This window comes from Dreissena polymorpha, chromosome 9 (assembly GCF_020536995.1).
Source record: "Dreissena polymorpha isolate Duluth1 chromosome 9, UMN_Dpol_1.0, whole genome shotgun sequence".
Taxonomy (NCBI): domain Eukaryota; kingdom Metazoa; phylum Mollusca; class Bivalvia; order Myida; family Dreissenidae; genus Dreissena; species Dreissena polymorpha.
In genome coordinates this window covers 82,313,112-82,336,925 of record NC_068363.1, presented here as the reverse complement: position 1 = coordinate 82,336,925, position 23,814 = coordinate 82,313,112, and the positions used below count along the sequence as shown (strand labels likewise).

Here is a 23,814-nt window from a genome sequence, read left to right as displayed (position 1 = left end):
AATGTACGTGTGATGTTTCGTGAAGAAGGAGAGCACACTTTGACAATTAAAAACGTTTATTAAGAAAAGTATCATAAAGTATGACTTACATATAACCATAATAGCATTTTCTCTTTGAATTCAAACCACCTATACAGTTTTAAAGTAAATTCATAGTCAAATATTTACCATCTACTAGGCATTTTTACATTCACCATCATCAACACATTTACACCATCACAATCGTCTACAACTCCTACATTAGATTAGAATTAGACATTTTCTATATAATAACCGTTATCTGGAGTTTTTTACGCAGCTCTTTCAGATATTTCACTAATTTTCGGTATGTGAGTCTACCTGCATGACCTACAGATGAAGTGTGAAATTCGTTCCGGTCCATTGATTTTTGACGAAGTTATGGGCCTTGGATTTTTAATTTTTCTCTACAATAAACGTTTTCCGGAGGCTTTTTACGCAACTTTCATATATTGAGCTGGTTTTAATGCCCCCGATAGAATGGCATATAGCAGTTGGACCGTCCGGCATTTCATTTTCCGGAATTATTTTCAAAACGCTTGATATAAAAGATATTGACCTGGTATTTGGTGTGTTAGTGTACCTACATTACTTACAGATGAAGTATGAGTTTCGTTCCGGTCCATTTATTTTTTGCGAAGTTATGGGCCTTTGACTTAGACACAGAAACTTACCAGTTCAAAAAATGACGAGGGGTAATGACTGATTGGGGATGTGTGTACAAGGCGATAAGAAAACTTAGCCATGGGGCTTATCTCCACTAGAGATCACTAATCCCCTTGTTTATCAGGGGCAGTAAAAACACATATGCTATTTTATTTTGAGGGAATATGTTCTGTTGGCCGTTTAATGAGCGAACAATTTGAAGAGGGCCCATTATTTAAAAAAAATCCTAACTTAACTGCCAGCTGGGGGAGGGGGGCCGGGACCCAGGGCCCCCGGCCTGGGTACGGGCCTGGATTTGACAGCTATTATTTCCCATCTCAGACTATTCAACAATTACGAATTGCTTGACTGGATTTAGGGGAAAAGATGTGTTCTGCCACAGGGAACATGACCCTAAACCTTAAAGTGAAATTTCTAGTCACTTGTACGTTTACATTTTGTGCCAATACTATATTGTTATTTTTTGATGGATAGCAATTTGCTGAACTTACTTGTCACCATTTTATTTATTGAATGACAACTATGTTTTTTGCTGAATAGTCGTTCTTGTTACTATAGTTTGTGGTCGAATGCCAGCTATGTTGTATTTTTCTGTGTATAGAATTACTTCTATGTTGTCTATTTTTCCGACTAGTCTTACTATTGTTACTATGTTTTGTGCATCGATCGAACTACTAATATGTTGAATTAGGCCGACTAGACTTACGTCTTACTATTTTTTTGTGTATCGTATGACTACTATGTTGTATTTTGCTGACTAGTCTTACTTGTTACTATTTTTTGTGTATCGTATGACTACTATGTTGTATTTTGCTGACTAGTCTTACATGTTACTATTTTTTGTGTATCGTACGCCATCCAGTTTAAAGAAACAGTTTTTTTTTAAATAAATTGCCAGGTTATAGACCAGGTTTGTGTCATTTATACATGTATGTATGATAATTTCCCATGTATACATACTACATGTTGTATACGTTCGTGTTTTAGCATGATTCTCTATGTTATTTACATTTGCTGAATATTCTTTTGCCAAAATACAAAACTAAGTCGGTTTGTCATTTAACATTTTGTTTAAATATGTAAATTGTTCTGTGTATGTACCAGTAAAATTATAGGGTCTGATTTAATAATTGTTTTACATGTGTTGTTAGCCAATTTGTACATGTATATATTAATTAGTTTTACACCATAAGAATAAAAATGATGGAATGAGTAATGAATCAGTATATTATTTTACATTTTCAGTTTCAAGTCAGTAGTATAATTAACAAATACTTTAATCCAGTTTGGTTGAAAATGATGTTAAAATTAAATATTGTTTGAAGAAAATTTTCTTTCATTTATTTAAGGAACTGGTTTAATGGTAGGCACTTAACACTACCAACAATTAAAAATAATTGAGGCTAGAGTGAGGGACTGAGGAATGGTTAAAAATATACCAAGTTGGCTCAAGAACGGTATCGCCGATCTCGGGACGATATAAATACCGATCCCGGGCCGATATAAATACCGATGTCGGGCCAACATCGAGCCGTGTTACACATCCGATCTCGGACCGATATAAATACCGATGTCGGGCCGATATTGAAATAAAATGACCACAACCCATTCAAATTTATAAAGAGTGTGTCTTAAAACACAGGTCGAGATGTGTGTTTTTTTTTCCAAATCAGTGATACAGCTTATCACACATGCTAATCTTATTTGACATGCATTAAGCCCCGTTTCCCTGAAAGCAGCCAATATGTACAGATTTCAATGATAAACTGGCCAACGTTGTCTTACAAGCTGTTAAATACACACTACTATGTAGTGTACCAGTGAGAACAGGCAGATGCGGTGGTTAGAGCAGACGCTTTTAGCATTCGTCGTCTGCTTAAATTTAATGGAGTTATCCACACAGGCAGTCACGTGTTACGGTTCCTACCGTAGCTAAGCCCATACTGATTTGCAATATTGCGTCTGCATTAATTGGGAGCTAACGCTCACAAATAAAAACAACAACAAACAAATAATACTGGAAGTAATTAAGGAGGTGATATGGATACTCTTTATTAATTTGAACCAGTAAGTTTCTTTGCCTAAGTCCAATGCCCATAACTTCGCCAAAAAAAAATCAATGGACCGGAACGAAACTCACAAGTCATGTAGGTAGACTCACACACCAAATATCAGGTCAATATTTTAAAACGTCCGGAAAATGAAATGTCGAACGGACAGTCCAACTGCTATATGCATTCTACCGGAGGCATAAAACTCAGCCCAATATCTGAAACAGTTGTGTAAAAATACTCCGGAAAACGGATTATGGTGGTTTATTTGAGTTGATGATGGTAAAAGTAAAAATATGTAGTAGATTATTAACATCCTATTAGGAATTTACTTTGAAACTTTAGAGGACGTTTGAATTCAAAGAGAATACAATATTATGGTTATATATCAGTCATAATTTCTTAAATATTTCTTAATAATTAAAAGGCTTTTGATTTTCATAGTTTGCTTTCTTTCTTCATCAAACATCATACTTTGCTCAATTAATCTAAAGCTTTAAATTTCATTCCAATACCGGAGGGAGGGAGAGAGGGAGAACGACTTTACAACTTTCGCCTCAGTCGTCGATTAAATTAAGTTAGGTAGGAGTCCTGGGTCACACTCTGGGGCCTCACATAATGACAAAACGCAGCATTAGGCGCGGAATGACATAATAAACGTTCAAGTACACACATACACCAAAGATCTATTAATAAATCTTTGCACGCACATTGTATGTTCTTGTCAAAGGGAATTTAAGGGTCTACTATTTACACTAATACGTGGATTGCGTTTTACAAATTTACGATCACTTAGAGAAAGTAAAATTAGATCATGTAGTCATTGCTTCTGCTAGCAGGCGATTTCAATAGTAGAACCAAAGATTATTTTGACTGCATACCATCTGATAACTTTAAATACATTTATGGTAACGTTGAATATGAAGGTAGTTTCTTTGAAATTCCACGATGTAATAAAGATCGAATTGAGCAACAATTTTAGGCGCTCGTTGGTTAACCTTTGTTGTGTATTCGATATTAACTTTTGAATGGACGTTTTTCGTCCTATAATAAAGGCGAATATACATGTTTTTTCTAATAATGGGCTGTCAACTGTTGATTACATAATTGCCTCAAATGGACTCTTCATAAATATTATAAAGACTTCCAATTCTTAGATCGTGACGAATCCGATCACTTTCCAATTACGTGTAACTTTAAATTGCAAAATAAATTACCAATTAACGTTAATAGAAATCAATCTGTCTGCGAAATGAGGAAACTTACATGTTTTAAATGGAAAGAAAACAAAGCTGATGTTTTGAAAACATTATTTAAAAACATGATTGCGATAAATAGAGAGACTATTAACGATTTAATTACAAACAACATTAATGAAGCATTTTTTTTTCTTCCTTATATAAAACAGCTGGCAAATGTATGCTTAAAAGACCAGCATTGATGGCTGGTTTATTGCAACCCGAATGGTGGGACCAAGTTTGTGAATAAAAAACACTATAAATATGCTGCGTTACGTCGTTTTCGTATAACAAATTCACACAATGATTTGATAGATTATACGAATAAACGAAGCGAATTTAAGATCTTTTGTAAAAATAAAATACTTGAATATCAAAACACTACGAGAAATAATCTTTTCAACTGTAGAAACAGAACTGACCTATTCTGGAAAACTCTTAAACATATATAAGAATAATAAACCCGCTACTAGTTGTGACATACCTGCCGATACATGGCATACTTATTTCAGTACATTATTTTTTAATGAAAACTCTTTAAGTGTAAATTCTGAGAGTAATAGCGTGTCTAACGACGCAACCGCTAATGGTCTTAATGCGCAAATATCAATTGATGAGGTCACTCGATCGTGATGTCGAAATGTATAAATATAATCTGACAAATAATAAAAGTTGCGGCATTGGCGGAATACCTTCCGAATTTATTAACATACTGTTGCAAATATAGCTCCATAATTTTGCATACTTTTAACACTATATTTGAATCTGGTTTATTCCCACAAACATGGGCAACTTGTGTTATATTCCCAATCCAGAAATCTGGCTCGATTACCGATCCTGGAAATTACCGAGGTATCTCAATTACAAATACAATGTACAAGCTATGTTCAAGTATAATTTACAAACGCCTTTACGCATGGGCAGAAGCGTATACTAAAATTAATGAATCTCAGGCAGGATTACGCAATGCATATTCAGCAGTTGACACTATTTTTTGTCTTCAAGCAATGATTAAAAAATATCGTACCAAAAGAAAGGGGCGTTTGTATTGTATATAGGTCGATTTTAAAAGGGCTTTTGATAAAATTAATCACATTTAATTATTTAAAAGTCTCGAAAAAAGGGGCTACATGGCAGGTTCCTCTGCACATTAAAATCAATGTATAATAACTTACAGTCATGTATTAAGATTAATTTCTCAGGAAGGATGAACTGTCCTCTAATTGATATACAACAGAGTTCTTCCCCTGCAACGTTGGTACCAGACAGGGAGACAAAAAAGTTCAACTATCTTTATTTATTGATGAATTATCTTTCTTTTTAAACGTAAAAATGTGGATCTGGTATTTTTATTAATAACCTGATATATTATATTTAATGTTTGCATATTATATAGCAAACTGCAGAGACTGTTCAAAAGTTAAAACAACAATTAAATGTAAAAGATACATATTGCGAAACTACTGGAATGGAAGTCAATTTAAATCAAAGCGCTGAAGGCACTGAAGTTGTTCGCTGTTGTATAATCTTAGACACAACTCAGTTTTCAAAATTATGTTATAGCTTTTTATATCGCAAGTTTGAAATGAACACACCCCCATTCAAATGTAAAAAGAGTGTGTTGATTTCTGGGATTTTTCAAATAATTAATAAAAAGTTATTTTTAGCTTCATTTTGGGAAAACAGGGCTTTATGCATATGCATTAATTGTCATCCCAGTACCAGAGACTGTCTTTCAACGAAAAACACCACATAATCATGTTTCGTCATTGATTAGCTTGTGCGCATTGCACAGACTAATTAGTGTGCACATGCTAATCTTATTTGAGATGCATTAAGCCCCGTTTTCCATTAAAGCAGCCAATATGTAAAGATTTCAATGATAAACACTAGACTGGCCAATGTCGTCTTACAAGGTGTTAAACAATATTGATTAAATACACACACTGCAGTAGTAGAGCAGACGCTCCTAGCATTTGTAGTCTGCACACTTTTACTGCAGGTAGTGAAGACAGGCAGTGGTTATCGTTCCAACGTAGCTTACATCAGACTGACTTGCATTTATCGTTCCTAGCGTAGCTAAAGCAGACTGACTTGCAAAACTGCCTCTCTCTAACGCTCACAACTAATATCAAAGCGCTGAAGGCACTGAAGTTGTTCGCTATTGCATAATTTAAGACGCAACTCATTTATCAAAAGTATTCGCAAGTTTGAAATGAACACACGCCATTCAAATTTATAAAAAGTTTGTCATAACGCACGGGTCTAGATTTGTGTATCATCATATTTATTTTATAGAGATAACTTAGACAAAATAACAACAATATGGCCCTTTTTGGACGCTCTGGCAGCATAGAAAGCATGATGAAAATGGTAATGAGAACTGAATATAAAGACAATTTGCAATCACCATCATATTAAATGAATATTGTTGGAATAATGAATACCTATCTCACTAAGAATAAAATTTCATGATGAAAATTCCCTGTAAAAAACTATTGATTTTTGACACCATATACAAATTCAAAATATACAATAAGATAATTGGTGAAAATAAATAAAAAATAAATCTGCGAGCAATACTTTTTACTCACGAATTAGGTAGTCATAAAGACAGCCCTGTTGACCCGTACTCGGTTGTTTATGCATTACTTGTTACCCTAGCAGTTCGCACGGTATCAACAACCCTGACCAAAACATAGGTATAGAGCACTAATGCGCTTTTTCGGCTTAGCTGTTTTACCCAGCTTTTCACCTTAAATGACTTTTACATCACGGCAGCAGATACGCGTGAATATTTTCGAATATTTCATAGGCAGATTCGAGATAAAAACCTCTGAACTTTGCCTACGCCACCGTGTCTATGATCAGCGCAAAGGTTGTAGCACTGTTCAGTGTAAGGAATTCCGGACTGCTCTCTATATGTTCAAACGACACAAATTATGGCCCAGTTACAATTACGCGTTAAAACCCATCTCGCAGAATTTCAGGGTCAGTACTCGTTCACTAAATCGTGCGGGGAATATATATATATATATATATATATATATATATATATATATATATATATATATATATATATATATATATATATATATATATATATATATAATATAACACAGTTTTGCTTTCAAGATAAGAAAACTAACACTACTGAAATAGTTTAGTGTCAAGATAAGAGAAGAATTGTTTAATTATCCAACCAAAATGTTTGCCGTACTCTGTCAGCACGTCTGGAAATCGTTCCCGACCGTCTGGAAAGGCTGCCCTTATTTACCACTTTGCTATTTAGAATTCATTTTTGTATCAAAAGCATCGTGCTAAAATGTGCCATTTAAATTCGCAATTAGATTTTTAATGTCCCTCGTCATGCGAAAATGGGTCTTACCCCATATGTGCCCATCATATATATAGCCCACTCAGCATGCGCATCTCTCAGTCTGGTCAGGAGATAGATAATGAGACCATAACACATTGAGTGATTTTATGACGAACAGCATCGCCTCTGACCAGACTGCGCAAATGCACATGTTGGGCTTAAGATACGCTGGGCGAAACGCATAAGACCCATTTTCGCATGACGCGGCTATGAAAGTGTGATTTAAATGTGTCGAAAGAAAACTGCATGTAAATCAAATCTTAACATACGATATATTTCGATGGTGAAGTAATGCACTCATAATAAGGGATGTGAGGACACATGTGATGTGCACTTCCGTTGTATAATTTTTATCTGCTTACACTATTGTGTGGTTTGACAATGATAACACACATTTAATGCGGTGAATATGCGACTTACCGGTGAAAAAACAAAAAAGTTTTGTTTTCAATTTAATAATTAAGAAACGTTAATTTCAAACTTTACTTCAAAGTCAGCATTTACGCCGACTACATTTAAAAAAAGATATTTCTTGATATATTAAGCCGTTTTTATACCCCCACAAACGAAGTTTAGGGGGGTATATAGGAGTGAGCTTGTCTGTCGGTCTGTCGGTCGGTCCGTATTAAGTGTCCGCTCTCTATTTCAAGTAGTTTCTATCCGATCTTCACCAAACTTGGTCAGAAGTTGTATCTACATGATGTCTAGGCCAACTTCGAACATGGGCCTTGTCGGATCAAAAACTAGGTCACGGGGTCACTTAGTGCGTTTTAAACATTCAGCATGTTTTTACCGCTCTCTATTTTAAGTAGTTTTCATCCGATCTTCACCAAACTTGGTCAGAAGTTGTATCTAGATGATCTTAAGGCCACCTCGAACATGGGCCTTGCCGGGTTAAAAACTAGGTCACGGGGTTACTTAGTACGTTTTACACATTGAGCATGGTGTCCGCTCTCTATTTCAAGTAGTTTAAATCCGATTTTCACCACACTGGGTCAAAAGTTGTAACTAGATGATGTGTAGGTCAAGTTCGAACATGGGCCATGCCGGATCAAAAACTAGGTCACGGGGTCACTTAGTGTGTTTTAAACCTCACCATGTTGTCTGCTCTCTAATTCGAGTAGTTTTTATCCAATCTTCACCAAAATTGGTCAGAAGTTGTATCTTGATAATGTCTAGAGCAAGTTTGAATATGGGTGATGCCGGGTCAAAAACAAGGTCACGGGGCACTTAAGGCGTTTTAAACATCACAATGTTGTCCGCTCTCTAATTCAAGCAGTTTTCATCCGATCTTCACCAAACTTGGTCAGAAGTTGTATCTAGATGATCTTAAGGCCAAGTTCGAATTTTGGCCTTTCCGGGTCAAAAACTAGGTCACGGGGTCACTTAGTGCGTTTTAAACATTCAGCATGTTGTCCGCTCTCTTATTCAAGTAGTTTTCATCCGATCTTCACCTAACTTGGTCAGAAGTTGTATCTAGATAATTTTAAGGCCAAGTTCGAACATGGGCCTTGCCGGGTCAAAAACTAGGTCACGGGGTCACTTAGTACGTTTTACACATTGAGCATGGTGTCCGCTCTCTATTTCAAGTAGTTTAAATTCGATCTTCACCACACTTGGTCAGAAGTTGTAACTAGATGATGTGTAGGTCAAGTTCGAACATGGGCCATGTCGGGTCAAAACTAGGTCACGGGGTCACTTAGTGTGTTTTAATCCTCACCATGTTGTCCGCTCTCTAATTCAAGTACTTTTTATCCAATCTTCACCAAAATTGGTCAGAAGTTGTATCTTGGTAATGACTAGAGCAAGTTTGAATATGGGTCATGCCTGGTCAAAAACAAGGTCACGGGGTTACTTATGGCGTTTTAAACATCACAATGTTGTCCGCTCTCTAATTCAATTAGTTTTCATCCAATCTTCACCAAACTTGGTCAGAAATTGTATCTATATGATGTCTAGGTCAAGTTTGAATATGGGTCATGCCGGGTCAAAAACTAGGTCACGGGGTATCTTAGTGCATTTTAAACCTCACCATGTTGTCCGATCTCTAATTCAAGTAGTTTTCATCCAATCCTCGCCAAACTTGGTCACACGTTTTATCTAAATGATGTCTAGGACAAGTTTGAACATGGGCCATTCCGGGCCTAAAACTAGGTCACGGGGTCACTTAGTGCGTTTTTTAACATTCAGCATGGTGTCCGCTCTCTCAATTAGTTTACATCCGTTCTTCACCAAACTTGGTCAGAAGTTTTATGGAGATGATCTTAAGGCCAACTTAGAACATGGGCCTTTCTGGGTCAAAAACAAGGTCAAGGGGTCACTTAGTGCGTTTTAATATATATGCATGCGTGTCTGCTGGCGTTATTGTAAAAGTCATTTACGTAGAAAAGCTGGGTAAAACAGCTATACCGAAAAAGTTCATTAGTGTTCTATACCCATGTTGAGGTCAGAGTTGTTGACACCGTGTGAACTGTTAGAGTAACAAGTAATGCATAAACAACAAAACATTTCTCATGCATGTTTATTGTTTTACTATTTTATCATGTATGTAGATATGTTTTATCATGTTGTATCATTATACTGAAATAAATCTATCTATATCGAACAAACCTGTTTTAGTGGTGTGTCGGGCATTGCTATTTGAATCAATTATTAACAATATCGAGAATCATCGCGCTCATTCTTTACAAATTGGTCAAAATGGTGGAATAATGCTTGTTTAATAATTAAAAAAAATATTTAGCATGGTATTGTTGAAAACAAATTAAGAATCTATGATTGACCTACCATAGTTACATCGTCGACTATCTTCATTTAACATATTTCTGGTCTAAATACGACTCCAGTTCACATAGTTAACGCAATAGCGCCTATATTATAACAATCCGTTTACTGGCCGTGGACTGACCCTGATACCATGCGGCTTGGAATGCAATGCATTAAAGTGAGGCCACGCTTCCACTGCTGGAACGACGGCTTGTTTAAAACTTAATACTTTTACATGTTAAATGTTCAATTTCGAAACAATTTAAAATGGTTTGGCCATAACGAATATCAGGGAAATATAGGGAAAAAGATATACGGCGTTGATTGTGGTAGGAGTTGGTGCAAGGTAAAGAGTTCAATGAATGAGATCAAAGATAGCGAATGTCTTTTTCTGTGCAGTTCTTAGCTGCATTACACGCAGAACGGGATGTTACGCGGAATTTTCGCGGCTTATTTTACATTATTACATGTTGCTGGTCATAAACCTATAGATACAAAACAGAAAACCAAAAGAAGAATGGAAGTGAAATTAAAACATATGAGTCAACCGGCCACACGCGAAGTATCCGTACATATTTTAAATATTTATGCGCGCGTTCTTCGAACAAACCTGTTTTAGTGGTTTGTCGGGCATTGCTATTTGATTCGAGTATAAACATTATCGAGAATCATCGCGCTCATGCTTAATACATTAGTCAATATGGTGGAATAATTCTTGTTAAATTAATCAAAAATAATATTTATCATGGTATTGTTGAAAACACATTAAGATCTGTTATTGACATACCATAATTATATCGCTGAATATCTTCATTTAACATATTTCTAGTCTAAAGAAAATTCCAGTTCACCTAGTTCACGCGATAGCGTCTATATTATATCAAAACGCTGAAGGCACTGAAGATGTTCGCTATTGCATAATTTAACACGCAATTCATTTTTCAAAATCAATCGCAAGTTTAAAATGAACACACGCCATTTAACTTTATATAGTGTGTGTCATAGCGCACGGGTCGAGTTTTGTTTGCACTTTTTATCATCCTTAGTATTTCATAGAAGTTACTTAGACAAAATAAAAACAACATGCTTTTTGGACGTTCTGAAAGCATAGAAAGTATGATGAAAATGGTAATGAGAACTTAATATAAAGAAAATTTGCAGTCACCATCATATTAAAGGAATATTTTTTCTAATATCAAATAACTATCTCTTCAAGAATATAACTTCATAATGAAAGTTCCGTGTACAAAACTTTTGATTTTTGACACCATATACAATTTCAAAATATACAATTATCTTCGTATCTTGTGTATGGAGGAATAAAAGTATATAAACATTGCTGTTAATGCTTTACTTGTTACCCGAGCAGTTCACACGGTGTCAACAACGCTGACATAAACATAGGTATAGAGCACTAATGCGCTTTTAGGCGTAGCTGTTTTACTCAGTTTTCATCTTAGTGACTTTTACATAACGCCAACAGACACGCATGAATATTTTCGAATATTTAATAAGCTGATTCGAGATGCAACCTCTGAATTTTTGCTACATCACTGCGTATGTGCTCAATTCAAAGGATGAAGCACTGTTCAGTGTAAGGAATTCCGGACTACTCTCTGTATGCTCAAACGACACAAATTGTGGCCCTGTTACAATTACGCGTTACAATCAATCTCGCAGAATTTCACTTTCACCTCCAAGATGAGAAAACAATCATTAGCGAAATAGTATAGTGTCACGATAAGAGAAAATCGTTTAATTATCATACCACAATGTTTGCCGTACTTGGTCAGAACGTCTGGAAATCATTCCTTAATGTGTGGATAGGCTGCCATTATTAACAAGTTTGCTATTTTGAATTCAATTTTGTATCAAAACGCGTTGTTCTTAAATGTGTCATTTTCAATTCGCAATGAGATTTGTAATGACCCTCGTCATGCGAAAATGGGTCTTATTCCATATGCGCCCATCATATAAATAGCCCACTGAGCTATCTCTCCTTCTGGTCAGGAGAAACATAACATATTGAGTGATTTTATAGCGAACAGCATCGTCTATGGCCTGACTGCGCAAAAGCACATGTTGGGTTTAACAAACGCTTGCCGAAACGCATAAGACCCATTTTCGCATGACGGCGCTATTGACGTGTGATTTAAATGTGTCGAAAGAAAACTGCGTTTAAATCAAATATCAACATACGATATATTTCGATAGTGAAGAAAGGTACTAATAACAAGGCATATGAGGACACATATGAAGTGCTCTCCCGTAGTATATTTTTTATCTACTCACACTTATGTGTGGTTTGACAATGCTAACACACATTTCATGCTGTGAATATGCAACTTACAAGTGAAAAACACAACACAATAGTTTAACTTTTGTTTACTTGTATTTATTTATTTAGATAAGTAAATTGCAAACTTTATTTCAAAGTCAGCGTATACGCCGACTACATTTTTAAAAGATATTAATTGTTATAAATATATTTAATATAATATATTTAGTTGTTTTCGGTTTTAGCGATTATAAAGCATTTTCGAGGTTGCATATAGTATGCCTGTAGTTATTGATGAACTCATATCCAACTGTCTATGTATTGAGAACTGTGAATATAAACAAGCTAAACCTTCTACTAACCTTCTACTATTGCGTTGCTAGCACCCGTAAATACAAAAGATCGCCGCTATCTGTTGAGAACCAAAGAACGTTTTCCAGAAATACCCGCTGTAGTAGCATGAACGAGGTTACGAAATAGGTCATTCGTATTATTATTATAAATTGTTTGTTATATTCGGGTTTAGCGATTATGGAACATTTTTTGTTTTTGTCTATCGTATCGCTGAAGTTATTGTTGAACTTATGTTCAACGTTTTAAAAATTGAGAATATAAATAAGCGTTAATTTTTTACCGAATCTATTAATAGTCTCAATTTACGACCGGTACTACGTCATTGAGGTGTATGTGAGAGCGTAACCTATTGCGATGTTATCGCCCGTGGACTTTCCTTTGTTTATCGACAGGCGCATCTATCAATAGCCTTATATTATGAATGGACTGAGCAAAAATACTACGTCATGAAGACGCTGCAGAAAGTGGACTATTTTATTCATTCATAAACAATCTCCTCCGCGACACGTACAATACGATCATTGTTTATTGATTCTTTTCTATAAAAGCACCGTTCGAAACTATTGCATTTAACACGATATTAATATCATGTTACTATTTGTGAATGAATATAATTGGAGAACTCAAACCTCTTGCATAAATTACACAACTCTTTCTCGCGCGGATACGCGTAGTAAGCGGGTATTGGGCTCCTAGTAGCTAAGCCGTATCGACCTGAATTTTTAACTAACCACCTTAGACGGTCGCTAAGCGACCATCTAATAACGATTGTTTTGCCTGCTGCGAACTGACCCTGATACCTTGAGGGTTGGAATGCGATGCATTAAAGTGAGGCCGGCTTGTTTAAAACTTTATATTTTTACATGTTTAATGTTCAATTTCGAAAACAATTTTAAATGGTTTAGCCAAAACGAATATCAGGATAGGGGAAAACGATACTTTTATGAACTAAAATATACTAGTACACAGACAGGAATATGAAAGTAATTACTAAATATGAGAACATAGCCTTTAAGTTCAAACGGTCTAGCGCTGGCAATCCTCTGAAAATAAAAGGTGCACGCACAAACTGTATTTATGTCTAGTGTTTAGTGTAAGTAAAACTGTTCTATCTATCAAGCCTTTTCATTAGAGATAAAATAGTTTCATGCTGAACACGCAGTAAAACAGTGTTACAAAGACGCACTCATGTGTCCAATGTTCTGGTGGTATGCTCAAATCAGCCAACGGACTAAATGAAGTGTATTCATTCGTGTCTAACCGCGGGAAATTGTATTTGAATTTTATTGGGCACTTACAAAGGTCAGGTAAGGTGAAAAGCTGGCTTATACAGCTACGCCAAAAAAAGGGTCATGTTGTTGTTATTCTGTCTAAGTTAAATAGGATGATAAACGGTGCACACACATCTGAAACCGTGCGTTAAGACACACTCTTTATAAATTTGAATGGCTTTTGTTGATTTGAAAAGTGCGATTACTTTTGAAAAATGAGTTGCGTCTTAAATTATGCAATAGCGAACAACTTTAGTGCCTTCGGCGCTTTGATTTTGATTGTGATAGTATTGTAATATAAGGAATTTATATTAATATCCGTGTTACTTATCTGGAAAACCTTTAAGGGTAGCGACTCCTGCGAGTTTTGCGAAAGAAGTTTTCTTTGGAAACGAGTACATTCCCTTGGTCAGGGAGAGACCAATCGAGAGCACCTGCTAGTGATGTCACCATTTGGTGCTGTATAATTTACACCGTGCTTTCCCGTCATGCACTGTAACCCCACCCATCGCTGTCAGATATGCGATTAGTGTATTAAAATGTCGGCACACGGAGATTTTGTGTTATATTCATGACAAATAGTGTTTTTCTCGGGCTCTCAGTTGGATTAGCCTCCTTGTAGCCCGAGAGTTGAGGATCGCATTCGCGTTGGAATTAAGTGAAATCGGGTGCCGGGTTTTGGACGGGATTTGTTAATGCTGTGAAACTGGGTTCTAGCTCGGTAAAGATATTCGTCCATTTTGTAAGATGGGGTGCTTTAGACATACTGATGAAGAGGAAAACCAGCGCAGGCAAACGAACAGAAAGATTGAGAGGCAGTTGCAACGGGAAAAACAGTCCTACCGCGCGACACACCGACTGTTATTGTTAGGTAAGTGAGTGATTAATTGGTTTTAACTGGGTTGACGCTCGCAATTTGTGTATTGAATGAGTGTCGTGTATTAGAAAACATCCTGTGGTGAGCCTCAAAGTTTTTTTTATTTCTAAGGTGCTGGAGAATCCGGAAAGTCTACTATTGTAAAACAGATGAGAATTCTCCACGTCAATGGATTTAATTCTGAGTAAGTACAGATAGCTTGTATTGATTTCTCTTAAAATGTCTCCCCATTAAAAGATCCACTGTGACAGAAGGTCATTTAATGATATTTAAGTTGCTGTCATTTTATGCCAAACTTTGATGGCAATACATTTTGTTGGGAATATAAGTCAGATTCGTTGTAATACTAACAAGAATGTCATTATTATCTTATTTGTAAATATTGTTGCATACAATCAAAACAGTTTTTTGGTGTTTCCACCTATTAAAATTAAGTAACCAATATATGTGGCAAATTAAAATATGTTTATATGCATTTTTGTTAAATATACTTTGATTAGTGAAGGCTTACCAATTGCTTTTACTCTTAGATTGGTGATCAATAGTCAGCTATAGATGGGTATTCACTTATTTTATTATTGAGTTATAATTTTAGGGTCAGGCCTGTTTTCCTTGTCCTCCAATTCTTTTTACCTTTCTTAGTGTTTTTCCCAGTAGTTCAAAGGGTCATGGTGCAATTACTTTCAAAAAGGGCATTTTAGCGTGCAGTTTAGGCAAAAAAGTGCAAAAACGCTCAGTGAATACCTGAATTAGGGAGAAACATGTAATCGCATCAGAGGGCAGAGGCAGTTCAGGGACTACCCTACGGGCGACTATGAGCGATAATTTCGCACTTACGCCCGTAATTTCGCCCTACGAGCCCAGAGAAGCGAAGATAAAGTCGCCCGATTTTTTGAGTAAACAAGACCGGAAAAGTGAAAATCAAGGCGCCCGATTATTTTTGCTAAGGCGTGCTACCACCCGCAGGCGATAAGCAAGTTTATTGTTTGTTGTTTATCTAACGGTGACATAATTTACCCCAGGCACCAGGGTTGGCACCAATCGACCGCCCCCGGTTTTAACCGGCGGTTTTTACCGGTTAAAACCGCCCCGGTCAATACTCCCGATGTGGTCATTACTGGTCAATACTGGTCAATTGAACTTTACCCCCAATTTTAATTTATATTCCATGCCTAATTAAACAATATTGATAATATAAATTAAACAGACATGTTGCAAATAATGTCTTAAGCTATTAATACCCACTATTTTATACCTGTTCATGCAATTTGTAGGCCAATCTCTCAAAATTTTGCAAATAAGTCAAAGTTGGTCAATTGGATTTTTCTGGTCGATTGAACTTTTTTTCAATTCTAATGAATTATGATGCTCAGATAATTCTGTGCTTGATTCAACAAGAACCTGTAAATTACTGTGTATGCGTTGTTCCTCATACCCCACTGTCCCCACAGTCTTCTAACAGTCTTCTCACCTATACAGGTTGGGGCACCCAAAACTGATAATAGGGCCTTAAATGGCACCTTTTTGACACAATCCTTACTTGTCATGTATTCTTGCATTGATTTCTTTAAATACTTTTTAAACAAAATAGTGTAAAAAACTTTTTTTATTGATATAAGAATATAAAAGTATAATAAGAAATAATTATTAAAAGAAAAAAATAATTGAAAAGAAGAGTAGACCCACAATTGGAAAACATAATTTGTTGGCAAAATCAAGAACTTTGATTGTTTATTCATTTGAATACCAATTGAACTTTTTAATATGAAAAGGAAAAAAACCCTCTTAATACAGAAAGGAAACAAGTTAGAAGTAACTATTAAATTAATAGTAAGTACAATGTAATCTTCTTTTGTGTGAGTGATATGAAATAGCAGAAGGGCAGATTTGCTTAATTGTCAATATCAGAGACATAACACTGCATGCATTTTATTACCAACTAAGAGGCCAGATTTATAACCCTAGAATACACAAGAGTTCTGTTTGTCCATCTGCTTATCAAATAGATATATCAGGGCTTTTTTTCCTGACTTTGTGAAGCGGCCCTGGCCCCCTTACTTTGTGAAAAAATGAGTCGCGAATTTTTTAAAATTGTGAAAAAATGAGTTGCAATCTTTTCAAAATTGTGACAAATTGAGTTGCGAACTTTTCAAAATTGTGAAAAATTGAGTCGCGAACTTCTTAAAATTGTGAAAAACTGAGTCGTGAAATTATTAAAATTGTGAAAAACGGCCCATTTTGTAAAAATTCAAGGCCATGTTAGGTTTGTGAATTGTCCTTTTCAAAATTGTGAAATGTCCTTCCATGGCCACTCATAAATAAGGAAAAAAAGCCCTGTATATCAATAGATAAGTGAAATGCAATGGTACCTACAATAGTACTTTAGTAACAGATGTGATACACTGAGATAAAGATATTGCCTTAGTCCTTATGTATTTGAGGCTGTTTCCGTAAATAATAAAGAAGTAACTTTTTACAGCTTTAAAGATTTTTTTTACAAAAAATAACTCAGCAAAAAGTTTATCAATTACAGAATAATTATTGATTTAATATAAAATGGCTCCTTTGTAATGTTTAAATGCTACAATTTTCAATCGACCAGTATTGACCAGTAAAGACCAGTAATGACCAGTATTGACCGGTTTTAACTGGGTATTGACCGCCGGCCCGGTCAATACTCAATTGACCGGTCAATATGCCAACCCTGCCAGGCACGGATCGTTAATTGACCGTGACAAAGCAGTCCCCTTAATATTGGTTGCTATAACAACACACTCATGCCTCTTCGCGCGTGCCGCAAGTTGTCTACTGATTACGTGATAATTGATTGACCATCCGATAATTGCAGGTTTTTGGCAGACGGCACGGTTAAAGAAAGTCGGCAAAAATAATTCAAGAAAAACAAACTTGATCAAAGGTCTATAAATTGCGTAGATCCACTATAAAGTCCAGCGAGTTTTGTCAGTTTGTTAATTCACCAAAAATTACGAGTAACATCCATCTTATATAAACTGGAATCAAAGTTCATTTTTTATACTATAAGTCATAAAACTACACATAAATATTGAGAAAACACATTTCCTCGATTAGATATAAATTATCCGAGTAGAATTAAATTGCTATGTCATGACCATCAACATTGCAAATGGCGGACGAATTGTAACATTACACACGCGTTCAATTCAAAGCTGGCGATTCACATTACCAGTAATGGTGATTCAATAATGGAGAGAGCATTAACTGGATTTAACAAACATTTGATAAGGTTTGTTAAACGGTTTACCAGATAGCAACAAGGAAAATTTTGATTGTTAAAGTAAACAGGTAAGGCATTCTTAAGTGAACATATTTCGGACATGTAAAGTATTCGGATAAACAGTAATAGATATACATGCACTAGATGTTCCATGCATTAAGGTTGTGTTTTGTTACAAAAGCAGTCATAGTGATGATGATAATATAATGATGATAAATGTGTGATGAAAAGGTGCTACCGGTACAAATATAAAATACTTAAATGTGTTAAATGACTTAAATGTGTTATGATGAAGAAGATTTTAGTGAGAATTTATTGTTTTTACAAATAAACATAGTATAATGATATAAATAATAAAAGTTGTAAAATAAACACGCTTTGTTTTTGATACTGTTTGCACAAACGTCTCCCTGATTTTCCAAACTTCTCCCTGTTTCAAAACAAAGGAGAAGTCACTTCTCCCTATTTTTAAGGCCTAGGGTAGTCCCTGCAGTTGTGGAAAAAAAAAACATAAAAAATAAACAAGCACATTTAATGGTAATTGATGTATTCAACTTATTTTGATTTATATTAATATATATACCTTGCAATGTACATTTAAGTTCCATGCTGTTTCAATAAGCTGTACAGCACGACAAACATAATAAAGCAATATATGCATATGAATCTGATTATACACTCAGTGTTTTCCACAGGATTTTTGTCAGGCGCCCAGGGGCTGATAGGGGTGGTTCGGGAGGGGTGTCCCCTGCTGACGTTGATTTTTTTTATAATTTAACGTGTCAATTGACGTTCTGTGGTGCGTTATAACTCAAAGAAAAACAGCGTCAAAAGACGTCATTTGGTGCGCTATGAAGAAAATCCCTCAGTCATTAAAAAATATATATATTGTTTAATTGTTTTAAAACTTTCCCGCATAGGTAGTAAAATCCCGACTTCCCCAATACATCTGTTTCAACCTGCAGTGTCCGACAAATCCATTGCCCGGAGCCCGGGGGCTACCAAAATTTTTCATCGGGCTACTGAAATTTTCCAGCTTACGCCCGCCGGGCTACTATAAATCTATAAGAGCGGTAGCCCGGTTTATTGACAGACATACGGAGATAAACACGCTGACCATGTGTTTGTACACTGTGTATTGCTTATAATCCGATAACAAAGTGCAATCAATTATCTAATCAGTCACCGATCACTTGCGGTAATGTCTTAAACAGTAACAGTGTATTTTAATCATCCAATCAGAATCAACATTTGTCGTCTGCTAATAATATAATGAGAGCCGGTTGGATAGTTGGCGCACATGATGCAACATCATTTCGCAGTTTGGAATTCTTTGTTAACCGAAACAATGAGTAATAGCGACAACGTTTTTGATGTCGTTAAATATCCAAGGACGCCAAACATTAAATAAATCAAAACAATAGCGGATTCTTCAAAATGGTAACGAAACTGAAAATCAATATTAATGACAACTTTGTAAACGCGGTTAACACCTGCTAATTACAGCGATTTTCCTCCTTCTTTATAAAGTACCGGTAAACGGTACTTTCCCAATCAAACGAAAATTCCCAAATTCCCAAAACGGTACTTTCCCAATCGAGCGAAAATTCCCAAATTCCCAATCGGCATCTGGAAAAATCCCAATCAGCGTCCGAATTTTTTCTCAAAACGATAGAAAGTTTCGTAAAAAAACCAACTTTCGGCGAGCGAACAAAGAAAATCGTATAGTTGTGTGTAACCACGCGCTCGATTAATTTCGGGTTTTATTATTCAGCGCATTCAATCAATAGAGTTGTTACTGTTTCCGGTTCTTTTGCCAGGCAGCCAGCGTACTGTTTTACGTCGGTTTGTAACCTTATCGTAGTTTGAAATGAGTCATAATAGCAAATATTATGCCAAAAAACCAATCGGAACCATCTATCACAGGACACATTGACAGCAATAATGATGCTGTGCAGGGAGGGATGCAAGCAACTGAGTGATGATCAAACATCAAAGATTGTTGAAATTTTCACAAAAATGAAAGAGAGAGACATTGCTTTAAAAGAGATTAAAACAACTAGTAATTGATTTGGTGTGTTCTTTATAATATTTTGTTATTTATATAAACTTTATAACTTAATGGTCATTAAGGCATGCCTGCAAATGATTATTTAAATGGGTATGTTCAATTAAGTATGAACTGTATGATGTATTCAATAAGACCCAAACTTCACGATGCGATTTTCCCAATTTCAGGATTTCACGACTCGATTTTTCCCAATTTTGAGGTTTTCACGACTCAATTTTTCCCAATCGGACCGGTACGGGTACTTTTCCCAATTGGACAAGGAAAATCGCTGTAATTAGTTTGCATTGTCAATTAATAATTGGATTAATCGACTGTTAATCAATAATCCCATATATGCCCGATTTATATTTTTAAAACCAAATTATGGGTGGGTAATATAGACGATAAGAGTCATAAACACAAATGTTTGAAATTTTCTAAAGAGTCGAATGAATTTCGGCATATGGTTCTATTTAAAGATATGATGAAATAAGCTCCCAATCAGGACCGTTGTATTGCAACATGCGTACCGGTAAATAACCTGCCACGGTTTGCACGCGTTGTGTACAGCTATTTTAGGTTACAAAATTCTACATTTAAAAAATGAATTTCTTTGTCCTGATAAAAAGCGCGCGAAAATTGGCGTGGGTGTATTTATTTGTAAATAAAATTTTCGTAGCGTGTACAACATTGAGATCATTTAATTTCCATTAAAAGTTTCGTTGTGAATTTCAACTAAAGTACCGGGGTATCTCGCAAATTATTTGGCATTGACATTTTCTCTTAATAAAATATCATGTAAGCACGCTGTATTGTTACCGTTACGCTGTATCAGTTCCTTCATTATTGAAACAATTATTGTATACTGACTGCACACAAGTGTCATAACATACGGATGCAATACGTAAATTCAGACAGTACTTAAAGTCGGACACAAGTAAATAAATGATTTAATACTCTTGATTTCTTGAAACTCGGTTTTTGTTGTTAAAAAAGGCAATTGCATTGATTAACACCATACGAGTCGATCGTATTGATCATCTAAACGCTTTATTTACGTTTACGACTTAACGTGCTGTCCCAATTTAAGTACACATACATGTGCACATACATGTAATATCTACATGTAGTATATGATTTTCTTTAGTACATTTACATTTAAGTACACGGTGCCTGTACTGTAACATTAATTTACGATATTGACTGTGTACATCAGACTACTTGCTGTTTTATGTATATGTATGTATACATATTATGTATATGTAAATGAAAAAATAAAATAAAGATGAAAACCTGCCTCTTATCATTTTGTAGGAAAATTTTATGGGTTACCAAATATTTTTATTGGTAGCCCAGTGGGCTACCTGAAAAATAAGAAATTTGTCGGACACTGAACCTGACTCTATTACTGTATACTTACTACTTTTCAAGTTTCTATTTATTACCCGATAATCACGTTTATTCCGTTTTTATAAATCACTTTCTGGTAAATATTTACAATAAAAGCTCTCAATTATTTCTTTAACACAAACCTTGCCATTTTTCCACAGTATCAAATAAATTTTAAGTGACTATTTATAGATTTGATGAAATATTGCCTCTGAACATGCGTCAATCCCCTGACGTGTTGTGTGCTTGTTAAAACGCTCAATAATACATGCACGCTTTCTATGCAAATGGCGCGACGTTGTACATGCTGCATAATTTTCGCGCTATTTTTAATTAAGAAAAAGATTCGACACAAAATAAATTTGCAATGCTAATTTCAAGCAAGAATATTTCAACGTTGCGGTAACATTTACATTCAGAAGTGTGTTTCGGATTAAAAACGCGTTAACATGGACTTACAGGAATGGTTTTCGGATTACAAATTTAATTATTCCCATTTGAGATTTCAACAAATATTAACAGTTGCATTATGAATTCAACGATAACTTGTTTAAACACTTTACGAGTCGAATAAATATTTTGACGGAATTATGCATGAAATTCATGTTGTCCACGAGGATTAGGGCCGGTTGCCATCATCAGTCTTCTAAGTAACTGGCAAAGATTTCTGTGGCCATTACATGTACGTCACGAGTCGTCTGCATGATTTACCTGCAGGTATTGCCTGCCTACTGCTGTCGCTCATACAAAGCGTGCGCTCCCATTGGCCAATATTGATTTTCTAATGCAGCGACGCTCTGCCTTTAGGCAGACTTTAGCTGGGTAAAGCGACAAAGGATCGTAAATCTGCTTCCAAAATTTTGGGCGAAGTCGATATCGCTTTGATCTTAAGATGCAATAACTGTCAGAATACAGTGATTGGAAAATTTCAGGCGCCTCGCGGACTCTGATTTCGAAATTCAAGCGCCCCGTTGAGGGACCATTAAATTGCCTGTGGAAAGCACTGACAAAGATCCACTTACATATCAATGAAACCATGTTTGGCTTATCCCATTTTCTAACGATAATCGTGTCAGATGTTTAACATTGCGAGCAAACTGATCGCTTACAATATGCAAACACTCGTTTCCGTGACATAAATCCATGAGTAGATTACAAATAAATATGTTGTTGCAATCTAAAACATTTTAATGCGTTGTTGATTATCCCGGACATTTCATTAATTCCTTCTAAACGTATGATCTCCATCGTTAATATGATCGTTTACAACGTTATTTGCCATTTTTGCTAGTCACAATTTTATTCTGTATAGTCCGCCATCTTGTTATCCCCACGCTTTTTGAAAAGCGTGGGGATATTGTGGTTATCTCCGCCGTCTGTCTGTCCGTCCTGGCCACTATCTGCTCCTACACTATAAGCACTAGAACCTTGAAACTTACACACATCGTAGCTATGAGCATATGTGCGACCCTGCACTATTTTGAATTTTGATCTGACCCCTAGGTCAAAAGTTATGGGGGTTGGGGCGGGGCCGGGTCAGAGATTTTCACTCATTTTTTATGTTATTATCCACCGCCAGAGGCGGAGGGATATTGTTTTGGCGTTGTCCGTCCGTCCGGCATTTTTGTGTCCAGAGCCATATCTTGGAAGTGCGTTGCGGATTTCATTGAAACTTGGTATGAGTATATATATGCATAAGAGGATGATGCACGCCAAATGGCATTGTACACCATCTGTTAAAAACAGAGTTATGGCCCTTTGTATCTTGAAAAAATGCTTTTTACTATAGGCACTTTTGTGTCCGGAGCCATATCTTGGAAGTGCTTTGGCGGATTTCATTGAAACTTAGTATGAGTATATATATGCATAAGAGGATGATACATGCCAAATGGCATTGTACACCATCTCTATAAAACAGAGTTATGGCCCTTTGTATCTTGAAAAAATGCTTTTTACTATAGGCACTTTTGTGTCCGGAGCCATATCTTGGAAGTGCTTTGGCGGATTTCATTGAAACTTGGTATGAGTATATATATGCATAAGAGGATGATGCATGCCAAATGGCATTGTATACCATCTGTTAAAAACAGAGTTATGGCCTTTTGTATCTTGAAAAAATGCTTTTTACTATAGGCACTTTTGTGTCCGGAGCCATATCTTGGAAGTGCTTTGGCGGATTTCATTGAAGCTTGGTATGAGTATATATCCCCTGCCAGAGGCG

General features: G+C 35.8%; 1 protein-coding gene and 1 long non-coding RNA gene across 4 annotated transcripts in view; both read left to right on the top strand.

Moving 5' to 3' along the window:
* LOC127844024 (uncharacterized) overlaps positions 1-23,814 on the top strand; it is a 179,204-nt gene that overhangs the window by 33,203 nt on the left and 122,187 nt on the right. The gene's annotated exons all lie outside the window — the stretch shown is intronic.
* The window catches only part of LOC127843997 (guanine nucleotide-binding protein G(s) subunit alpha-like), a 131,475-nt gene continuing 122,187 nt past the window's right edge, over positions 14,527-23,814 (top strand). For all 3 annotated transcript variants that reach the window (XR_008032502.1, XR_008032501.1, XM_052373959.1), the window contains exons 1-2: positions 14,527-14,892; positions 15,010-15,082. Coding sequence is in view for 1 of the 3 variants with exons in the window: in XM_052373959.1 (XP_052229919.1) it covers positions 14,769-14,892; positions 15,010-15,082 (197 nt within the window). In the remaining 2 variants the exon portion in view is untranslated. The remainder of the gene's footprint in view (positions 14,893-15,009; positions 15,083-23,814) is intronic.